Below are 19,271 nucleotides of genomic sequence, written 5' to 3'. Positions count from 1 at the left end.
TCCCCCAGGTACAGCATCTGTGTTCAACTTAGTAAAACTTGAAGAGGGCTTAGCCATTTAGCCTAACACCTGTCATAGGGAAAATGTTAGAGGCTATTATTAAAGATGTTATAGCAGGGCACTGAGAAAAATTCAAGGCAATCAGCCAGAGTCCACATGGTTTTGAGCAAGGGAAATCATATTTAACCAATTTATTGGAGTTCTTTGAAGGAGTCACATGTGCTGTGGATAAAGGGGAAATGATGGATATACTGTATTTAGATTTCCAGAAGGCATTTGACTAAGTACCATGTGAAAGGTTTTGCAGAAAATAAAAGCTCATGGCGTAGAGGTTAACATATTGGCATGGATAGAAGATTGGCTAGCTAACAGGAAGCAGGGAGTTGGCATAAATGGGTCTTTATCTGGTTGTCAGGATATGATGAGTGGTGTGCCACAGGAATCAGTGTTGGGGCCTCAACTTTTTACAATTTATATAAATGACTTGGATGAAGGGACTGAAGGTGGCTAAATTTGCTGACAACACAAAGATAGGTAGGAAAATAAATTGTGAAGAGGACATAAGGAGGCTACAAAGTGACATAGATAGGTTAATTAAGTGGACAAAGATCTGGCAAATGGAGTATGATGTGAGCAAATGAGAAATCGTTCATTTTGGCTGGAAGAATAAAAAAGGAGCTTTTATCTAAATGGTGAGTGTTTGCAGAGCTCAGATTCAGAGGAATCTGGGTGGCCTACTGCATGAATCACAAAAGTATGCAGGTACAGCAGGTAATTAGGAAAGCTAATAGAAAGTTATAATTTATTGTAAGGGGAATTGATTACAAAAGTAGGGAGGTTATGCTTCAGTTGCACAGAGCATTGGTGAGACCACATCTGGAGTATTGTGTACAGTACTGGTCTCCTTATTTTAAGAAAGATGTAAATGCGTTAGAAGCAGTTCAGAGAAGTTTTACTAGACTAATACCAGGAATGGGCGGGTCGTATTATGAGGAAAGGCTGGACAGGTTAGACTTGTATCCATGGAATTTAGAAAAGTAAGAGGCGACTCAATTTAAACCCTTAAGATCCTGAGGGGTCTTGACAGGGTGGATGTGGACAGGATGTTTCCTTTTGTGGGAGAATCTAGAACTAGGGGTCACTGTTTAAAAATAAGGGATCGCTCATTTAAGACACAGATGAGGAGAAATTTTTTCTCTCAGAGGGTTGTGAATCTTTGGAATTCTCTTCCACAAAAGGCGGTGGAAGCAGAGTCTTTGAATATTTTTAAGGCAAAGTTAGATAGTTTCTTGATTATCAAGGGAGTGAAAGATTATCAGGGAACCAGGAATGTGAGGTTGAGGCTACAATCAGATCAGCCATGATCTTACTGAATGGTGGAGCAAACCCAAGGGGCCAAGTGGGGCAAGGAAACCTCCTGCTAATTACCACGTACCGCCCTCTTTCAGCTGATGAATCAGTGCTCCTCCATGTTTAACACCACTTGGAGGAAGCACTGAGGGTGCAGAACGTACTCTGGGTGGGGGACCTCATTGTCCACCACCAAGAGACTCGATAGCACCACTGCTTACCGAGCTGGCCGAGACCTAAAAGATGTAGCTGCAAGACTGGGTCTGCGACAGGTGGTGGGGGAACCAAGAGGAAAAAACATACTTAACCTCATCCTCACCAATCTGCCTGCTGCAAATGCATCTATCCATGATAGTATCGGAAAAGTGACCACCACACAGTCATTGTGGCACTACCACCATGCTAGATTTTGAACAGATCTAGCAGCTCAAGACTGGGCTTCCATGAGGTGCTGTGGGCCATCAGCAGCAGCAGAATTTTACTCGAACACAATCTATAACCTCATGGCCCAGCATATCCCCCACTCTACCATTACTACCAAGCCAGGGGATCAACTCTGGTTCAATGAAGAGTGCAGGAGGGCAAGCCAGGAGCAGCACCAGTCATACCTAAAAATAAGGTGTCAACCTGGTGAAGCTATAGCACAGGACTACTTGCATGCCAAACAGCATTAGCAGCATGTGATAGACAGAGTTAAGCGATCCCACAACCAATGGATCAGATAAGCTCTGCAGTCCTGCCACATCCAGCCGTGAATGGTGGTGGACAATTAAACAACTCACTGGAGAAGGAGGGTCCACAAATATCCCCATCCTCAGTGATGGGGGAGCCCAGGACATTAGTGCAAAAGATAAGGCTGAAACATTTGCAACAACCTTCAGCCAGAAGTGTTGAGTGGATGACCCATCTCGGCCTCCTCCAGAGGTCCCTAGCCTCACAAATTCCATTCACTCCATGTGATATCAAGAAATGGCTGAAGGCAGTGGATACTGCAAAAGCTATGGGCCCTGACAATATTCCGGCAATAGTACTGAAGACTTGTGCTCCTGAACTTGCTGTGTCCCTAGCCAAGCTGTTCCTGTACAGCTACAACACTGGCATCTACTGGGCAATATGGAAAATTGTCCAGGTAAGTCCTGTACACAAAAAGCAGGACAGATCCAACCCGGCCAATTACCGCCGCAACGGTTCTACTCTGCGTCATCAGTAAAGTACTGGAAGCGGTCCTCAACAGTGCTATTAAGTGGCACTTGCTAAGCAATAACCTGCTCACTCATGCCCAGTTTGGGTTCCGCCAGGGCCACTCAGCTCCAAACTTCAAACATGGACTAAAGAACTGAACTCCCGAGGTGAGGTGAGAGTGACTGCCCTTGACATCAGGGCAGCATTTGACAGAGTGTGGCATCAAGGAGCCCTAGCAAAACTGGAGTCAATGGGAATCAGGGGGAAAACTCTCCACTAGTTGAGTCATACCTAGCACAAAGGAAGATGGTTGTGGTTGTTGGAGGTCAGTCATCTCAGCTCCAGGGTAACACTGCAGGAGTTCCTCAGGGTAGTGTCCTCAGCCAACCAACTTCACCTGCTTCATCAGTGATCTTCCTTCTATCATTAGGTCAGAAGCGGGGATGTTCGCTGATGATTGCACAATGTTCAGCACCATTTGTGACTCCTCAGATACTGAAGCAGTCCATGTCCAAATGCAGCAAGACTTGGACAATATCCAGGCTTGGGCTGACAAGTGGCAAGTAATGTTTGCATCACACAAGTGTCAGGTAATAACCATTCCTAACTAAGAGAGAATCTAACCATCGCCCCTTGATGTTCAATGATATTACCATCACTGAATCCCACACTATCAACATCCTGAGCGTTACCATTGACCAGAAACTGAACTGGACTAGCCATAAAAATACTGTGGCTACAAGAACAGGTCAAAGACGAGGAATCCTGCAATGAGTATCTCACCTCCTAACTCCCAAAGCCTGTCTACCATCTGCAAGGCACGAGTCAGGAGTGTGATTGGATACTCCCCACTTGCCCGGATGAGTGCAGCTCCCACAACACTCAAGAAGCTTGACACCATCCAGGACAAAGCAGCCCACTTGATTGGCACCAAATCAACAAACATTCATTGCCTCCATCACCGATACACAGTAGCAGCAGTGTGTACCATCTACAAGGCGCACTGCAAGAATTCGCCAAGGTCCTTTGACAGCACCTTCCAAACTCACTACCACTACCATCTAGAAGGATAAGGGCAGCAAATAGATGTGAACACCACCACCTGGAAGTTCCCCTCTAAGTCACCCACCATCCTGACTTGGAACTATATTGCTGTTCCTTCATTGTCAAAATCCTGGAACCCCCTCCCTAACAACACTGTGCGTGTACCTACACCACTTGGACTGCCAGCAGTTCAAGAAGGCAGCTCACCACCACCTTAGCAAGGGCAACTAGGGATGAGCAATAAACACTGGCACAGCCAGCAAAGCCCACATCCCATGAATGAATGGAAAAAAAAAGGTGGCCTACCCCAGCTCCTAATTTGTATGCTTGTATGTTCATATGACATGCATTCTCCATTACTGTCAGGCAGCTGTCATTGGAGTTGGAGCCTCCATGCCCCAGTGAAGGGGCAGGATGCATAAAAGGCCACAATTAGGGCTGCAACCAACTCAATGGAGGGGTTTCCCCTCCATTCACATGTCCTAAAGGCCTGGATCCTTTTCATTTGATTTCTGCTTTGCAGGCCAGCAAGGGCACCTCCATGGTGAAATGCCTTCATGGTCCCCAACATTCCTCAGCACATATCTCTCCCAAAAGGGCTGCCGAGGCTACTGAATTGCTGGCCTTCTGACTGAATCGACAGTCTCGAGACAAGAGCCCGCCCACCGTCCTTAATTCAATGGCAAGTGCAGAGATGGCCAATTAGGGCGCCTCCTCTGGGAAGATAGCTCCATCAGTCTTACTCCTGGCAAATGCAGGCTCCGGACGCCCAGTTGGTTCTGACATCCCGATCCAAAGCCCGTGGCAAAATCCGGCCCTTCCTGATAACCCAAGTTATCTTTTCAAGGCTATTTTATACTACTCCATAAAAAATATTGAATGCTGAAGGAAACACTTTTGGCATTTACTGAATGATACAACGTGTTCACTTAACTTTCGATAATTATATAAAGTAGAGCAAATGAAATCTAGCAGTAGATACTTTGTCTGTTAAATTAAAAGCACGTTCCTAATTTTGTCACATGGACCAATTTATATGATTGATGATGAGATTAGTTTTAATCAATTACAAATCACGCTGATATAATGTTAGGTCAAGATTTTCCTTGAAGACTCATGTATATTTGCATCTTCTTCTGCTGGGATACACTCAGTTCCAGAAATACCCTCAGTGATACCCTACAATTACCTATTGACAGTCTTGATAGAAACCAGAGCATTTAATTACTGGACTGCAAAGGGGCCATATTTTTTATTTATATAAAATTATGGATAAAGGCAACCATTTAGTCCATGCATTAATCGATTTCTGTTAAGAACTTGCTGATATAAATCCACCATTGCCTCTTACTAGTGTCAGGAAGATATAATAATTTTCATAATGTTATCGGAATTTATTGTAGAGTAATAGTGGGGTCTATGTCTATGGGTCCGTGTGTGTGTGTGTGGGACTTAATTGAATTAAAGGCAGCTGGAATGAAGGCTTTGATGTATCAGAAGATAAGCTGAGTTTGAAATGTTAAGTAGGTAAACATGGGTGAAGTTTTAGAATGTGAGGTGTAAAGGGAACATTTGTATTTTTAAATAAACCAGACTATCTTGAATTCAAAAGAGGGGGTGAAGTTAAGAAACAGTGCGTTTATTTTTCCCAAAGATTACTGGTAAAATTGGTACTATAATAGATTTTATTATTAGAGAGGTAAAGTCCAAAGACATAGTGAAACAATGGGAATTTGCATTCAAAGGCAAAATCTGTACAAAGGAGATGAGGTTGGGTGTAGGAAAGAAGGATTCTAAGATCTAACAAGTGTGAAAAGCCTCCAGCATCTAAGCCTCAAGCTGCTGCCTACAAGCAACCAAAGCTGAGAAAAACTCACTATGAATTCGACTGTTCAGGGTATCATGTTACTTTGCCTGGATCTTTTTAAATCTATATTGTTTTACTGTTGGCTTAATGGAGGTGTAACTGGGAGTTAGATTAATTAGGGGAGCTAGGAGTTATAGTAGTAATTTGTAAGCCTATGTATGTGCTTAAAATCATTTTTAAATTAATTAATAAAGATTTAATTTAGTTTTGTAAGAAACCTACAAGACTCAGTGGTCTTCTTACTACTGAATTCAAGGCACACATCTCGAGATTTATACAAATTGCAAAACAATTGTGGCAGTTGTTTCAAGTTTCCCTTTGGTATTTGAGCAGCTCAGCATTTACCATTGGCTGTGCCATAGCAATTGTTTAAACTTGGCCTACTTATCAGAGATCAGGATCAGCCTCACACTTGGAAAAATTCTCAAAGGTACTCAAAAATCGAGAGGAGAACAGGAGGGAGTAACTTAAATCAATCACCGTCACTAGGGAAAATATGTTGGGAAAACTATTAGACCTAAAGGCTGACAAGTCCCCAGGACCAAATGGCCTGCACCCTAAAGTCATAAAAGAAGTAGCTGCAGAGATGGAAGATGCATTGATTATAATCTTCCAAAATTCATTAGATTCTGGAAAGGTCTCTGGGTTGGAAAATAACTAATGTAACACCTTTATTCAAGAAAAGAGAGAAACAGAAAGCAGGAAACTACAGGCCACTTAGCCTAACATCTGTCATAGGGAAGTTGCTAAAATCCATTATTAGGAAGGTAATAGCAGAATACTTAGAAAATCTGAATTTGATTAGGCAGAGTCAACATGGGTTTATGAAAGGGAAATCATGTTTATCAAATGTATTAGAGTTTTTGAGGAAGTAACAAGCAAGGTGAATAAAGGGGATACTTTAGGTGTATTGTACTTGGATTTCCAGAAGGCATTTGTTATAGAGTTGATTTTCCAGGCAACTTTTCTTGGTGGAAACATTGAGCTTTATTTACAAGACAGCAGCAGCAGCTACATGTGTGCATTTACCTCTATACCTAAAGAAGAACTCTCTCCTAAAGATTCCCTGTGCTACAAACTGATTGGGTTACATAGATCACAGATCTTACAACACAGTATTATTCTTAAAGCTACAGTCCTGTGTTTATCAAAACTATAATTACTACAGCATTTGATAAGATGCCACATCAAAGGTTAAAACACAAGATAAAGATTACATGGTGTGGGGGGAGGGGGGTAACATATTACCATGGATAAAGGATTGGTTTGCAAACAGGAAGAGAGTATGGATAAATGGGTCTTTTTCAGGTTGGCAAGCTGTAGGAAGTGGAGTGCCACAGGGATCAGTGCTGGGGCCTCAACTTTTTACAAACTACATCAATGATTTGGTTGAAAAGACCAAATGTGTGGTAGCTAAATTTGCTGATGATACCAAGACAGGTAGGAAAATAAGTTGTCAAGAGGAGTCCAGAAAGGGATATATACTAGTTAAGCGAGTGGACCAAAATTTGGCAGATGGAGTATAATGTGGGAAAAGTGAACTTGTCCACTTTGGCAGGAAAAATAGAAAAGCAGTGTACTATTTAAATGGAGAAAAATTGCAGAACTCAATGATACAGAGGAATCTGTGTGCCCTGATACATTGTCACGACTCACTGGGGATAGTGCGCTGTAATATCAAGCCCTACTGTTCCCTGAAATGGGACAAATGTGAAACATTTGACCAAATTGTCCCAATTCTACATAACATAATTTAGGTTAACAGAATACAAGCACCAGGTTTGTAAACTTAATAAGTAAATAAATGTTTACTGAACAAACTGTCGTTAACCAGTGGCAAAAGAAAGAAATATGAATTGCTAAGATCCAACTCTATAACCTAAACTCTATCCCTTCTTAAATCCCTATACAAACACATACAAGCAACATAAGACACACAAAAAACATGAATTTTAAGGGTGGGATAAAACTGTTCAATAACACCAATTCCAGAGTACAGGATTCAGTGCGTTGATTTTGATCAATGTCTTCCAAATTCCTTTCAGTTCTTGTTGATGACACAAGGTCATCTTCCAGCACTTTCAATATTTAGTTCACTGTATCAACTCTTGCCTTTAAATGTCTCCAACAGTGATTTTCCTCTTTGCCTCTTGACAGGGGGTTTCAGAGAGAGAGCATGTTATAGAGATATGAGGAGAAAAAGCCAGCTAGCTATTATTGTCGGCTTATTGGAATCTTACACACACAAGAGACAGAGGTTTTAGGTCTTGTTCCTTTCAGGTTAGGAGCCATTCTGCTGCACTGCCCTCACACAAAACCTAGTCACTTGGTCAGGAGCCAATTAAAAGGTTGTCACCAGGCAGCTCCCTTGGTCTAGAACTACTTTCCAGCACCATCCTGTCTTTCATGGCACATTTTGTTCCAGGACTGCAACATTGTTTTTATCTCTCATCTTGTTCCAGTGAACATGTCTTTCAAACTGCAGCCATTGTAATTTTAATCCACAGTCCAACAGAAAATAAAAGATATGTTCTTTGCAACAGTCCAACAGACATAAAAATGTATGTTCCTTACAACATTAATCACAAAAAGTTAGGGTGCAGGTACAGCAAGTGGTTAGGAGGGCAAATGGAATGTTGGCATTTATTGCAAAGGGAATTGAATGGAAGGGAATGCAACAGTTCAAGAATGCAGCTCACCACCACCTTCTCAAGGACAATTGGGGATGGGCAATAAATACTGGCCTAGCCAGTGATGCCTACATTCCATGAAAGAATAAAAATAAATAAATAAATGTAGGGAAGTTTTATTGCAGCTGTACAGGGCCTTGGTGAGACCACATTAGGGATACTATGTACAACTTTGGTCTCCTTGGTTGAAAAATATATATAATTGCATTAGAAGCAGTTCAGAGAAGGTTCACTCGACTCATTCCTGGGAAAAAGGGCTTATCTTATGGAAAGGTTGAACAGGTTGGACCTAAACCCATTGAGTTTAAAAAATGACAGGCGATCTTATTGAAACATATAAGATCCTGAGGGGACTTGAGAGGGTAGATACTGGGAGACACTAGAACCAGGGGACACAGTTTAAGAATAAGAGGTCTACCATTTAAGTTGGAAATGAAGATAATTTATTTCTCTCTGAGGGTCATTGATATGTGAAATTCTCTTCCCCAGAAAGCAGTGCATTGAATTTATTCAAGACAGAGTTGGGGTTTTTGATAGAAAAGGGAACCGAGGTTTAAGGGGAGGCAGATGGCAATGTGGAGTTGAGAACACAACCAAATCAGCCATGATCTCATTGAATGGTGGAGCAGACTCAAAGGGCCTCTTGTTCCTAAGTCCTATGTTGCCATATTCTTATTTCTACTCTACACTGTGCCTAATATACTTGTCTTCTTTGAATCATGGTGAACAGGCCTGGAACAATACTTAAGATGTAATCTGACCAGTATACTCTACAGTTTGGTTATGAATTCCTCTGACTTGTTTTGGCTCTATAGTTTAATGCTCTATTGGCTTTGTTAATTGCTGCTCCATATTGTTTGGACATATTGAGCATTGTGTCTCTTTCAAATTCATTCCAAGCTATTTCAACCATTCAATGAGTACTGTGATGCTTATTTTCTTCTAGGTGCCTTACTTTACACTCGTCTACATGTGAACTTCCATTAATCTACCCACTTAGGTATTTTGCCCTAATAAAAACAGAAAATGCTGGAAATACTCAGCAGATCAGGTAGCATCTTTGGAGAGAAACAGAGTTAATGTTTCGGGTCGGGAATGTTCTGTTTCTCTCCACAGATGCTGCCTGACCTGCAGCATTTTGTGTTTTTTTCATATTTCCAGCATCTGCAGTACTTTGCTTTTGTATAGGTATTTTGTCCAATTTATTTTGCAATTTTTTTTAGATGCATCCAATGATATCATTTGTAAATTTGACAGTTGTAAATTCGCATTGGGCTTCAAAAACTGTGTCATTGATTCAAATTAGAAATAGTCATTACCCTAACGCTGAACTCCTGCACAATCACTCAATTCTTTCCCTTTGCCTTCTGATGTAACTGCACTAATATTTTCCACCCTTCAGCTAATTCCTTATTATATCCCAGATTCATCCAGCAGGTTTCCAACCAGGTGGTGAAGTTGAAAGTCCATCCTCCCCCAACCCTGTGTCTGTATCCACCTGTTGATTACATTCAGCCATACAACCCTAATTTATTATTCATTCATGGATGGATGTGGGCATCCACATGTGGGATATAGGCCAGCATTTATTATCCATCCCTTGTTCAGAGGTCATTTAAGAGTCCACATTGCTGTAGGCCAGACCAGATCAGACCAGGTAAGGACAACAGATTTCCTTCCCTAACAGGCATTAGTGAACCGGATGGATTTTTACAACAATTAGACTTTTAATTCCAGATTTAATGAATTCAAATTCCACCATCTGCCATGTCCCATGTCCCCAGAGCATTACCCTGGCTTTCTGGATTACTAGCCCAGTGACAATACCACTATGCCATTGCCTCCCCTAAATACCACAGCTTTGAAATCAATGTATAGTTTTTCATTTGGAATTAAATCATGCCTTTTGAAAATCTAAGTTCCACTTGGGATATCACTTTCTCAATGAAATCAAGGAGCTTGTTAAGGAAGATCTTCCCATTTGGAATCCAAATTAATTAGTGTTTAATAGATTACAATATGGTAAAGATAATCTTTTAATGGAAACAATTATCAGGTTTAAAGTTAACAGGATTCAACCAATATTAATGGATTCGATTCTGCTCACTTTTTCCAATGCCCTTCAGAACAGTTAGCCTCAAGAGGTCATAGCAATCAGCAACTGTCTCACATTTGAGTGTCAATCTTTGTATCTTGCCTGTGCCAGAGGTATGGACATGCCAGGAGTTCATGAACCAGTGTCCAGTTCACTGTTCAGAAAGTCCTTGGGTATATGGCTGTCATCCAGCCAATGAACATGGCTGAGCCAGCGTAGACGTCATTGGCTCAGCAATGAATGTTTGCTGATGGAATTAGCATACTCCAGGTCTTATGAATTGGTGATCTTGTCCTGCCAAGAAATGCTGACGATACGTCTGAGACAGCAAAAGAAACTGTTCAGGGTTTTCTCCTGCCTAGGAATTGTTGCCCAGGTCTCTCTACTGTAGAAGAGTGCACTGAGGATGCAATATGATGTTCTCAGTCAGATTACTGTTGTTCCACACTCTCTTACTCAGCTTGGACATAACAGCTGCAGTTTTCACAATGTATGAGTTTTGATTTCAGCATCAAGTGACAGATGGCTAGTGATTGTGGAGTCTAGAAATGCGAAGCTATCAACAGCCTCCAGCGTCACATTGTCAATGCTGATAGATGGCAGGATGGCAACATCCTGGACCATGACATTTGTCTTCCTGATGCTGATGGTCAAACTAAGCTCTTTACAGGCATGAGAGAGACTGTCTATTTGTTGCTGAAGGTGTTCCTCGATATGGAATACTCATGGCATCATCAGCGTAGAGCAACCCTAGGATGAGGACTTGACGTGCCTTTGTCTTGGATCTCAGGTGAGCAAGGATAAACAGCTTTTAGTCAGTTTTGGTATGCAAGTGAACACCCTCTCTAGATTACCTGAAAGCGTGTGACAACAACAAAGAGAAAAAATATGCCAAAGTGTCAGTGCCAGATCACAACTCTGTTCCATCCCATCATGGATCTCAACGGTTTCTATGTGGCCCTGTCATAGCTGACCTAACCCATCAAGTTGTCACAGAAAGAGATCACATCGAGCAGCTTTGGCAGGTAATTTTCTCCAACTTAAATACACCACCTCTGCTCATGTGGTTGAATGTCTTGGTGAGATTGAAGGTCTCCTTTGTTGACACCATTTCTTTTGCAGCTGCTGGACTGATAAGATCATGTCAACTGTAGATTTTCCAGTTCTGAAATCACACTGGGATTTGGGGTAGATGCATTCAGCCAGGATATGCAGACTAACAAGGGCAAACACTTTTCCCATGATGGTCTGAACAATGTCTCAATGTGTTGCAAAGTGATACTTGAGAAACTTGGTACACCTTGAGCAAAATTAATGATTGATGTAAATGTAATGCAAATCCTAGACAAGGCAATAAATCTCCAAGAGTTGATGGTATTTGTCAAAATGTGCTCAGAAAGACTTGGGAGGCATTGACAATTAATATGCGGGAGTCACTAGACACTAGAAATGTACCAGTAGATTAAAAACAGGAAAACATAGTCTGAATAACTAAAGACTGACAAATCAGACACAGGCAACTTCAGCAACAAATAGACAGTCTCTCTCATGCCTGTAAAGAGCTTAGTTTGACCATCAGCATCAGGAAGACAAATGTCATGGTCCAGGATGTTGCCATCCTGCCATCTATCAGCATTGACAATGTGACGCTGGAGGCTGTTGATAGCTTCGCATTTCTAGACTCCACAATCACCAACCATCTATCACTTGATGCTGAAATCAAAACTCATACATTGCGAAAACTGCAGCTGTTATGTCCAAGCTGAGTAAGAGAGTGTGGAACAACAGTAATCTGACTGAGAACATCATATTGCATCCTCAGCGCACTCTTCTACAGTAGAGAGACCTGGGCAACAATTCCTAGGCAGGAGAAAACCCTGAACAGTTTACTTTGCTGTCTCAGACGTATCGTCAGCATTTCTTGGCAGGACAAGATCACCAATTCATAAGACCTGGAGTATGCTAATTCCATCAGCAAACATTCATTGCTAAGCCAATGACTTCTACGTTGGCTCAGCCATGTTCATTGGCTGGATGACAGCCGTATACCCAAGGTCCTTCTGTACAGTGAACTGGACACTGGTTCATGAACTCCTGGGATGTCCATACCTCTGGCACAGGCAAGATACAAGGATGGCAGACATTGACACTCAACTGCAAGACAATTGCCAACAGCTGTGACCTCTTGAGGTTAACTGTTTGGAAGGGCACTGGAAGAAGTGAGCAGAATGGAAAAGTTCAGCTGGCCGAGGGCCCAGAAAAAACAGAAACCGGAGAATTGTGCAAATACAGCAAAGATTGCCATGCTCCTGAGCCCCACCAGGCGACATTTAACTCAGAGTTGACCACCACGGCACAAACCATCATCTAACAAGACAGAAGGCTGCCACACCACAGACCTCCATCTGGTCTGTACTAATGTAAATAGGCCAAGATCCTTGAGCCAGAATATGAGGTTTGCTAAGTTAGGAATCATTCTTGTAGCTCCCTTCAGAACCTTTCCAAGGCTACTATATTGTGCACCATGTAGAGGGGACCATAACTGGGCACCGTACGATAGATGCATTCTGACCAGCAAGCTGTACAGTGCCAAAATGGTGTTGAGTGAATTATTCTATTAATACAACCCAATACCCTGCTAGTCTTAGCTACAGTTTCTCCAAATCGGTCAAGAACCTTCAGTGATTTATTTCCAATAAAAGGATCTTTTTCTCTCTCAACATTTCGTTCTGGTTCCCTGTAAATGATGTGTATTCTGTGTTGGCCCTGCCAACAAGCATGACACTAATTTATCTAAATGAAATATCCTTTGATCATTATGTGGCCCACTCCCCTAATACATTTAAATCTTTTTAGATTTGAAAGCACTCATCTAGTACTGGGGGATCATTGAATTTGAGAGAGTAGAGAGCATGTTTCTATGAGGATCAACTGTTTTTCTTCTACTATTTTATAATTTTGTTGCAAAATACATCCCCACTGAGCAAAAGTACATATTAGAGTAAAATTGTACAAATAACAGCAGTATTAAAACTAATTTGAAAACAACAATAGGAAGCCATTGTTAGAACAAGTTCTTGACACACGCTACACACTAGGGAAAAAGTGCAATTTCATTTAAGGCAACAAAGCCATAAAGCATTTAGTAAATCTTATAAAAATAGTAAAAATATAAAATTGTCCACTTTTTTGCCCAATTTCTTCCCTTCTATGAATGTGATGACTACTTGCTGGTGCACCAGTCCAAGTGTGCCAAGTCACCAACTGGTAGTTTTCCCAAGCATCAGTTATTCATGTATAAGCCTTGAAGTGAGTGTTGATATCTTATTTGATCCAAGGGGTACATAAAACAGCCTGATCTTCTCAACTTAGTCACACACACTCACTTCCAGCTGGGGCCAATGTTCAGGAATGGCACCCGACCCAGGTTTCCACACCCCAGGCCAACTAAGCTTCCAGCGCTGACATCCACTAACTCAGCACAGGGAAGGTATAAAACTTGGGTCCTTTTTGCTCTTATAGGCTCAGTTATTCACCAAGATTTTTGGGATGACCACATCTAGTGATAATACAATTAACAGGTGTTAATAATCATTCGCAGGAATATGTTAATAAGATTTTTTGATTGACAGATTTATCAAATCAATCTGATTAGTAACAAAATAGAGTTTTACTTAACCCAAAAAAAGTTTGAAATTTAAAAGAATTCCTTTCTTCCTCATTTATTTGGGGTTTGAGCAGTTAGCAGCAGGACTGAGGTAAGTAAGTCACCATAATCATCGAAACGTTATATACAAGGAACAGAGTTACAAGCAATTGCTTTACGTCAAAGAGAAATCTGCAGGCAGGAGAACCATAGAATAACTTACCACCAACATTTTGAGAGAACTTTTTGTCTGACACAAAATGTTGAGGTGCAGCTACATTAGTGTTGGCATTCCTGGCATAAATACGGAGATCTTGTTTAAATACAGACAATTCTTGTGGAGTTGTTCCAGTAGGTCGGTTGACTATCCGTTCATATCCCTTCAGCATCAGAGCACACTTTGACATGGAGTAGCTCATTTCCAGCTCATTAAAATCACGGTCTTTTACTTTCACATTTACTTAAAATGCTTAGTTCAATTGGTATAGAGAGATAATCATTTAATATAAAGAATTTTTTAAAAATTCATTTACAGGATATGGGGCTTCGCTGGCTGGGCCAGCATTTATTGCCCATCCCTAGATGCCTTTGAGAAGGTGGTAGTGAGCTGCCTTCTTGAACTGCTGCAATCCATATGATGTAGGTTAACCCACAGTGCTGTTAGGGAGGGAGTTCCAGGATTTTGACTCAGTGACAGTGAAGGAACAGCGATATATTTCCAAGTCAGCGAGTGACTTAGATGGTGTTCCCATCTATCTGCTGCCCTTGTGCTAAATGGTAGCGGTTTGGAAAGTGCTGCCTAAGGAGCCTTGGTGAGTTTCTGCAGGAAGAGATTAAATGAATATTTATTCAGTCTTTCTGAATCTTGACAGTAAACTTTAAAAAAAGATTTCAATTGCTAGGCTATTCCTTCTTTCTTTTTCTATTTTACATTTGGCCATATTTTCTCACCATTCCTCGTCATCCAATTATCAATAATTTGATGTTCAAGGATAGGGGCATAAATTCAAAAATATGGAGTGGAAGTGAATGGAAGCTCAACTTCTCCCTTTGCCCCCTACTCATTTCTCCACCCTTACAAAGAGTTTCAAAAATGATTTTCTCACAAACTTACCAGATCTAGTGTCTGAAGTTTTAAACATAAAAGCTTAAAGCCATGCCACTCCTCTAAGAAATGATTCAGTTCAATGACTTACTTTGAAATTCAAGTTGTATAGTTTCTATTGTGTTAAGTATATATAAAATGCCCAGATGCATAATCAATGATTATCTATAAAAGGTCATTTTATTAAAATTAGAAATGACAAATTATTCAATTCACATTAAGTAAAAAAAGTTTGTTATTTACAGAAAGCATTGTCTGGTCTCTACCAGAACCACCATATCAGCTGCCAAAATCAGGTATTTCTGGCCACTGTGTAAACATTGTGTATCATAACAAGGGTTGGAAGTCATATAAGAAGTCGACAATCTATATGAAATTTATATTATTGGTTTTATATAAAATAAGTCCTTGTGAATGGGTTATTAAATATTTTTCTGTTAGAGTCCCAGGAGTCTTTTAGCATCTTCACTTTGAGCCATTAAAGTTTCACTGGCATATTTTTGTAAGAGTTCCATTTTCTTCCGTCGTACAAGAGCCTCCTCAATCTGTAATGATGAAAATTAAAAATATTATCAAATTATTTCATCTAAAAAAGTAATCCAAAATTTATATGCTGTAAAGCAGAACAATCCGCCACTGTAAGACCACCTTGAAATAAGACACATTTGAAGTACTCATGATTCATACTTTCTTAAGAATGGCCTTTGGGCAATATCTAATGTTCATTTTTAGGGTACTATTCCTGCAACCCATATCTATACTCACAGAGCAACTTAAAATAAAAAATATAAAAGACTTTGCACGATCTATACTTCTTCAAACAAAGTGTTACTGTACTTCGAATTTCTTCAATGTTCTCTTACCTCTTTCTGTGATGGTACAGGAACATGAGCTATAAATTTTTGCTGGTTTTCCTCTCCTTCAATCGGTTCCTCACCTTCGTCGTCGGACTGAACCATGTGAAACATAAATAAATGTAATAAATTAGGAAAAAAATCATTGTCCTTATTCTGTATACCAAATTATTTGAAAGCAATTTTTAAAACAAAATTCTAAAAGCTCTGCGGTCATGACTTAACACAAATTTTAGCTGATGAAAGAAACATTAATATTTTGTTTCTTTTCTCTTGCTGTTAAACATTGTTTTTTTCAGCACAGACAGCACAAAGGCTCAAGTAATAACTAACAAAAATTAACAGGAGAAATGGCATTTAATATTTAACAAATACACAGAACAGCATCCAAGGGGATTATTGTGTATGGGTGATACTAGCAATTTTATGCTGCAAGATGGCTCAAGTCTAACAGGCATAAAAATACCACATGACAAGAAGTGCTCGAATAATCTTTTGCAACAGTGCACCTTAACACACAAATGATTATCTTTCTATGCCACTGGAAAAATGATTTACAGCCAAAACTATTCCCATGGGTTTCCATCCTTTTGGTTGCATTGTTAGTCCTACTTTTCAGTCGCAACATCACAATGGATGGGATGCTGAGCTTTCCTAAGGATTCCAGTTCTGTTCACTGGGTGTCTAACAGCAAGTTTGCCTGCTTGACCCAGGTTAGCATACCGTCCAAGACCTATAAATGGGCCCCCCAATGGAGAGATCAATTATTATTTGGTAGGTGGCAAACCAACAAGGAATCGAGGAGAATGCAAAATTATGACCTTTAAGTATTTGTCTGATCGGCATGGGGTGGCTTTGAAACCCCACTAGTTCTCTGGGGTGAGAAATCAAGAAACACAGATAATGGCACATCCATCCACCCTTATTATTCAAATGACCTCAGACTTGGGCAATGCACAAGTCCCACCTTGTCAAATATCCAGCAGTGGATTAAGACTTCTAGAGTTTACTTTTCATGGTGTTTCATACAAGCCTGTTGTGTTTATAGTGGTAAGTAGAGGTAACACTTTAGCTGGTGGGGATAGGAGGGATATGGGAGGTTAGATACAGCTCTCCAGTGCGTTTTAAATTTCACTTACATTGAAGTCAAACACACACTGCTTAAGCAGCTGGCCACCAAATGGTTCTACACCTCATCAATTCCTAAAATGTAAAATTTTAGGAAAATACAAAATGCTGTTTTGCAGATTAGATAAAAAAAATCTTATTGTGAAACTCTGATCCATTAACTGTACTATTGCATTACAGACTAGAAATCACAATTCTGAAATAAAGATGTATACAAGCTAAATGACAACTTAATTGATCTTCCTATTTATCTGTAATTTAAGTGAACTTACTGATTAACAACTTAAAAATGTTTATCACCTGAAGTGCATTTTCTGCTAAAACTTCTGCCTTATGGAAATCATGTGATCACTATCAGAGGCACACGGTCAGGGAGTGGAGACTTCAGCCTGAGTGAGGCAGAGGCTGAGTCAGTATTTTTGGGAATTTGTTTCTCAAGTGGCAATTCAACTGGTAAATCTTTTTCAAGCTCAATTTTGGAATAAAAGTCAGATTCTGACCTAGAACCGACAACCCAGAATTAACAGCCTTTAAGTAAGTAGCCTAGTTAAACAGGCAACTGTCTTAGTGGCAGTTAACTGTCAATCAACTGAAAGCCCTTAGGTTGAATAGGGCCTAAACTAGGTGTTGGTAACCGTAGCAGGAAGCTGGACGAGAGAGTCTCATGGATCTATATAAAAAAGGGACTTTTTAAGCGCATGGTCAGAAAGAGGCATGTGATCAGTAAGTGGAGACTTAGTCTGAGACTAAGTTTTTAAATTTAAATAAGGAAAATTATGAGAGCATGAAAGCTGAGCTGGTGAAAGTGAATTGGCTATTTAGGTTAAAGGAGAGTTTTTTTTTGGAAGGTGCTGTCTAAGGAGCCTTGGTGAATTCCTTAAGTGCCTCTTGTAGATGGTACACATTGCTGCTACTTTGCGTTTGTGGATGTGGTGCCAATCAAGCAGGCTGTTTTGACCTGGATGGTGTCAAGCTTCAAGTGTTGTGGAAGCTGCACTCATCCAGGCAAATGGGGAGTATTCCATCACATTCCTAACTTGTGCCTTGTAGATGGTGGACAGGCTTGGGAGTCAGGACGTGAGCCACTCGTTGCACTATTCCTAACCTCTGACCTGCTCTTGTAGCCACAGTATTTATATGGCTAGTCCAGTTCAGTTTCTGGTCAATGGTAACCCCTAGGATGTTGATAGTTGGGGATTCAGTGATTGTAATGCCATTGAACATCAAGGGGCGATGGTTGAATTCTCTCGTGTTGGAGATGGTCATTGCCTGACACTTGTTTGGTGTGAATGTTACTTGCCACTTGTGAGCCCAAGCTGGGATATTGTCCAGGTCTTGCTGCATTTGGACATGCTCTGCTTCAGTATCTGAGGAGTCGTGAATGGTACTGAACATCCCCATTTCTGACTTTATGATGGAAGGTCATTGATGAAGCAGCTGAAGATGGTTGGGCCTAGGACACTACCGAGGAACTCCTGCAGTGATGTCCTACAGCTGAGATGACTGACCTCCAACAACCACAGCCATCTTCCTTTGTGCTGGGTGTGACTCCAACCAGTGGAGAGTTTTCCCCCTGATTCACACTGACTCCAGTTTTGCTAGGGCTCCTTGATACCACATTCGGTCAAATGCTGCCTTGATGTCAAGGGCAGTCACTTTCACCTCACCTTGGGAGTTCAGCTCTTTTGTCCACGTTTGAACCAAGGCTGTAATGAGATCAAGAGCTGAGTGGCCCTGGTGGAACCCAAACTGGACGTCAGTGAACAGGTTATTGCTAAGCAAATGCCACTTGATAACACTGTTGATGACCCCTTCCATTGCTTTACTGATGAACGAGAGTAGACTCATGGGGCGGTAATTGGCCATGTTGTATTTGTCCTGCGTTTTGCGTACAGGTCATACCTGAGCAATTTTCCACATGGTCGGTTGATGCCAGTGTTACAGCTAGAAGCGTGGCAAGTCTGGAGCACAAGTCTTCAGTCCTATTGCCGGAATATTGTCAGGGTCCATAACCTTTGCAGTAACCAGTGCCTTCAGCTGTTTCTTGATATCATGTGGAGCAAATTGAATCGACTGAAGACTGGCAACTGAAGACGGGGACCTCCAGAGGAGGCTGAAATGGATCATCCACTCAGCACTTCTGGTTGAAGATTGTTGCAAATGCTTCAGCCTTATCTTTTGCACTGCTGTGCTGGGCTCCTCCATCATTGAGGATGGGGATATTTGTGGAGCCTCCTCCTTCAGTGAGTTGTTTAATTGTTCACCACTGGATATGGCAGGACTGCAGAGCTTAGATTTGACCTGCTGGTT

The 19,271-nt window shown here is 41.0% G+C and overlaps 1 protein-coding gene across 1 annotated transcript in view; it reads right to left on the bottom strand.

Annotated features, from left to right (window-relative positions):
• Positions 1-15,140: 15,140 nt before the first annotated feature.
• The window catches only part of isy1 (ISY1 splicing factor homolog), a 29,985-nt gene continuing 25,854 nt past the window's right edge, over positions 15,141-19,271 (bottom strand). The window contains exons 10-11 of the mRNA XM_041192729.1: positions 15,843-15,929; positions 15,141-15,524 (exon numbers count right to left, since the gene is read on the bottom strand). Of these exons, the coding sequence (XP_041048663.1) occupies positions 15,417-15,524; positions 15,843-15,929 (195 nt within the window). The 3' untranslated portion in view covers positions 15,141-15,416. The remainder of the gene's footprint in view (positions 15,525-15,842; positions 15,930-19,271) is intronic.

Source organism: Carcharodon carcharias, chromosome 7, assembly GCF_017639515.1.
Source record: "Carcharodon carcharias isolate sCarCar2 chromosome 7, sCarCar2.pri, whole genome shotgun sequence".
NCBI classification, from domain to species: Eukaryota; Metazoa; Chordata; class Chondrichthyes; order Lamniformes; family Lamnidae; genus Carcharodon; species Carcharodon carcharias.
This window is presented reverse-complemented; position numbering and strand designations above follow the sequence as displayed.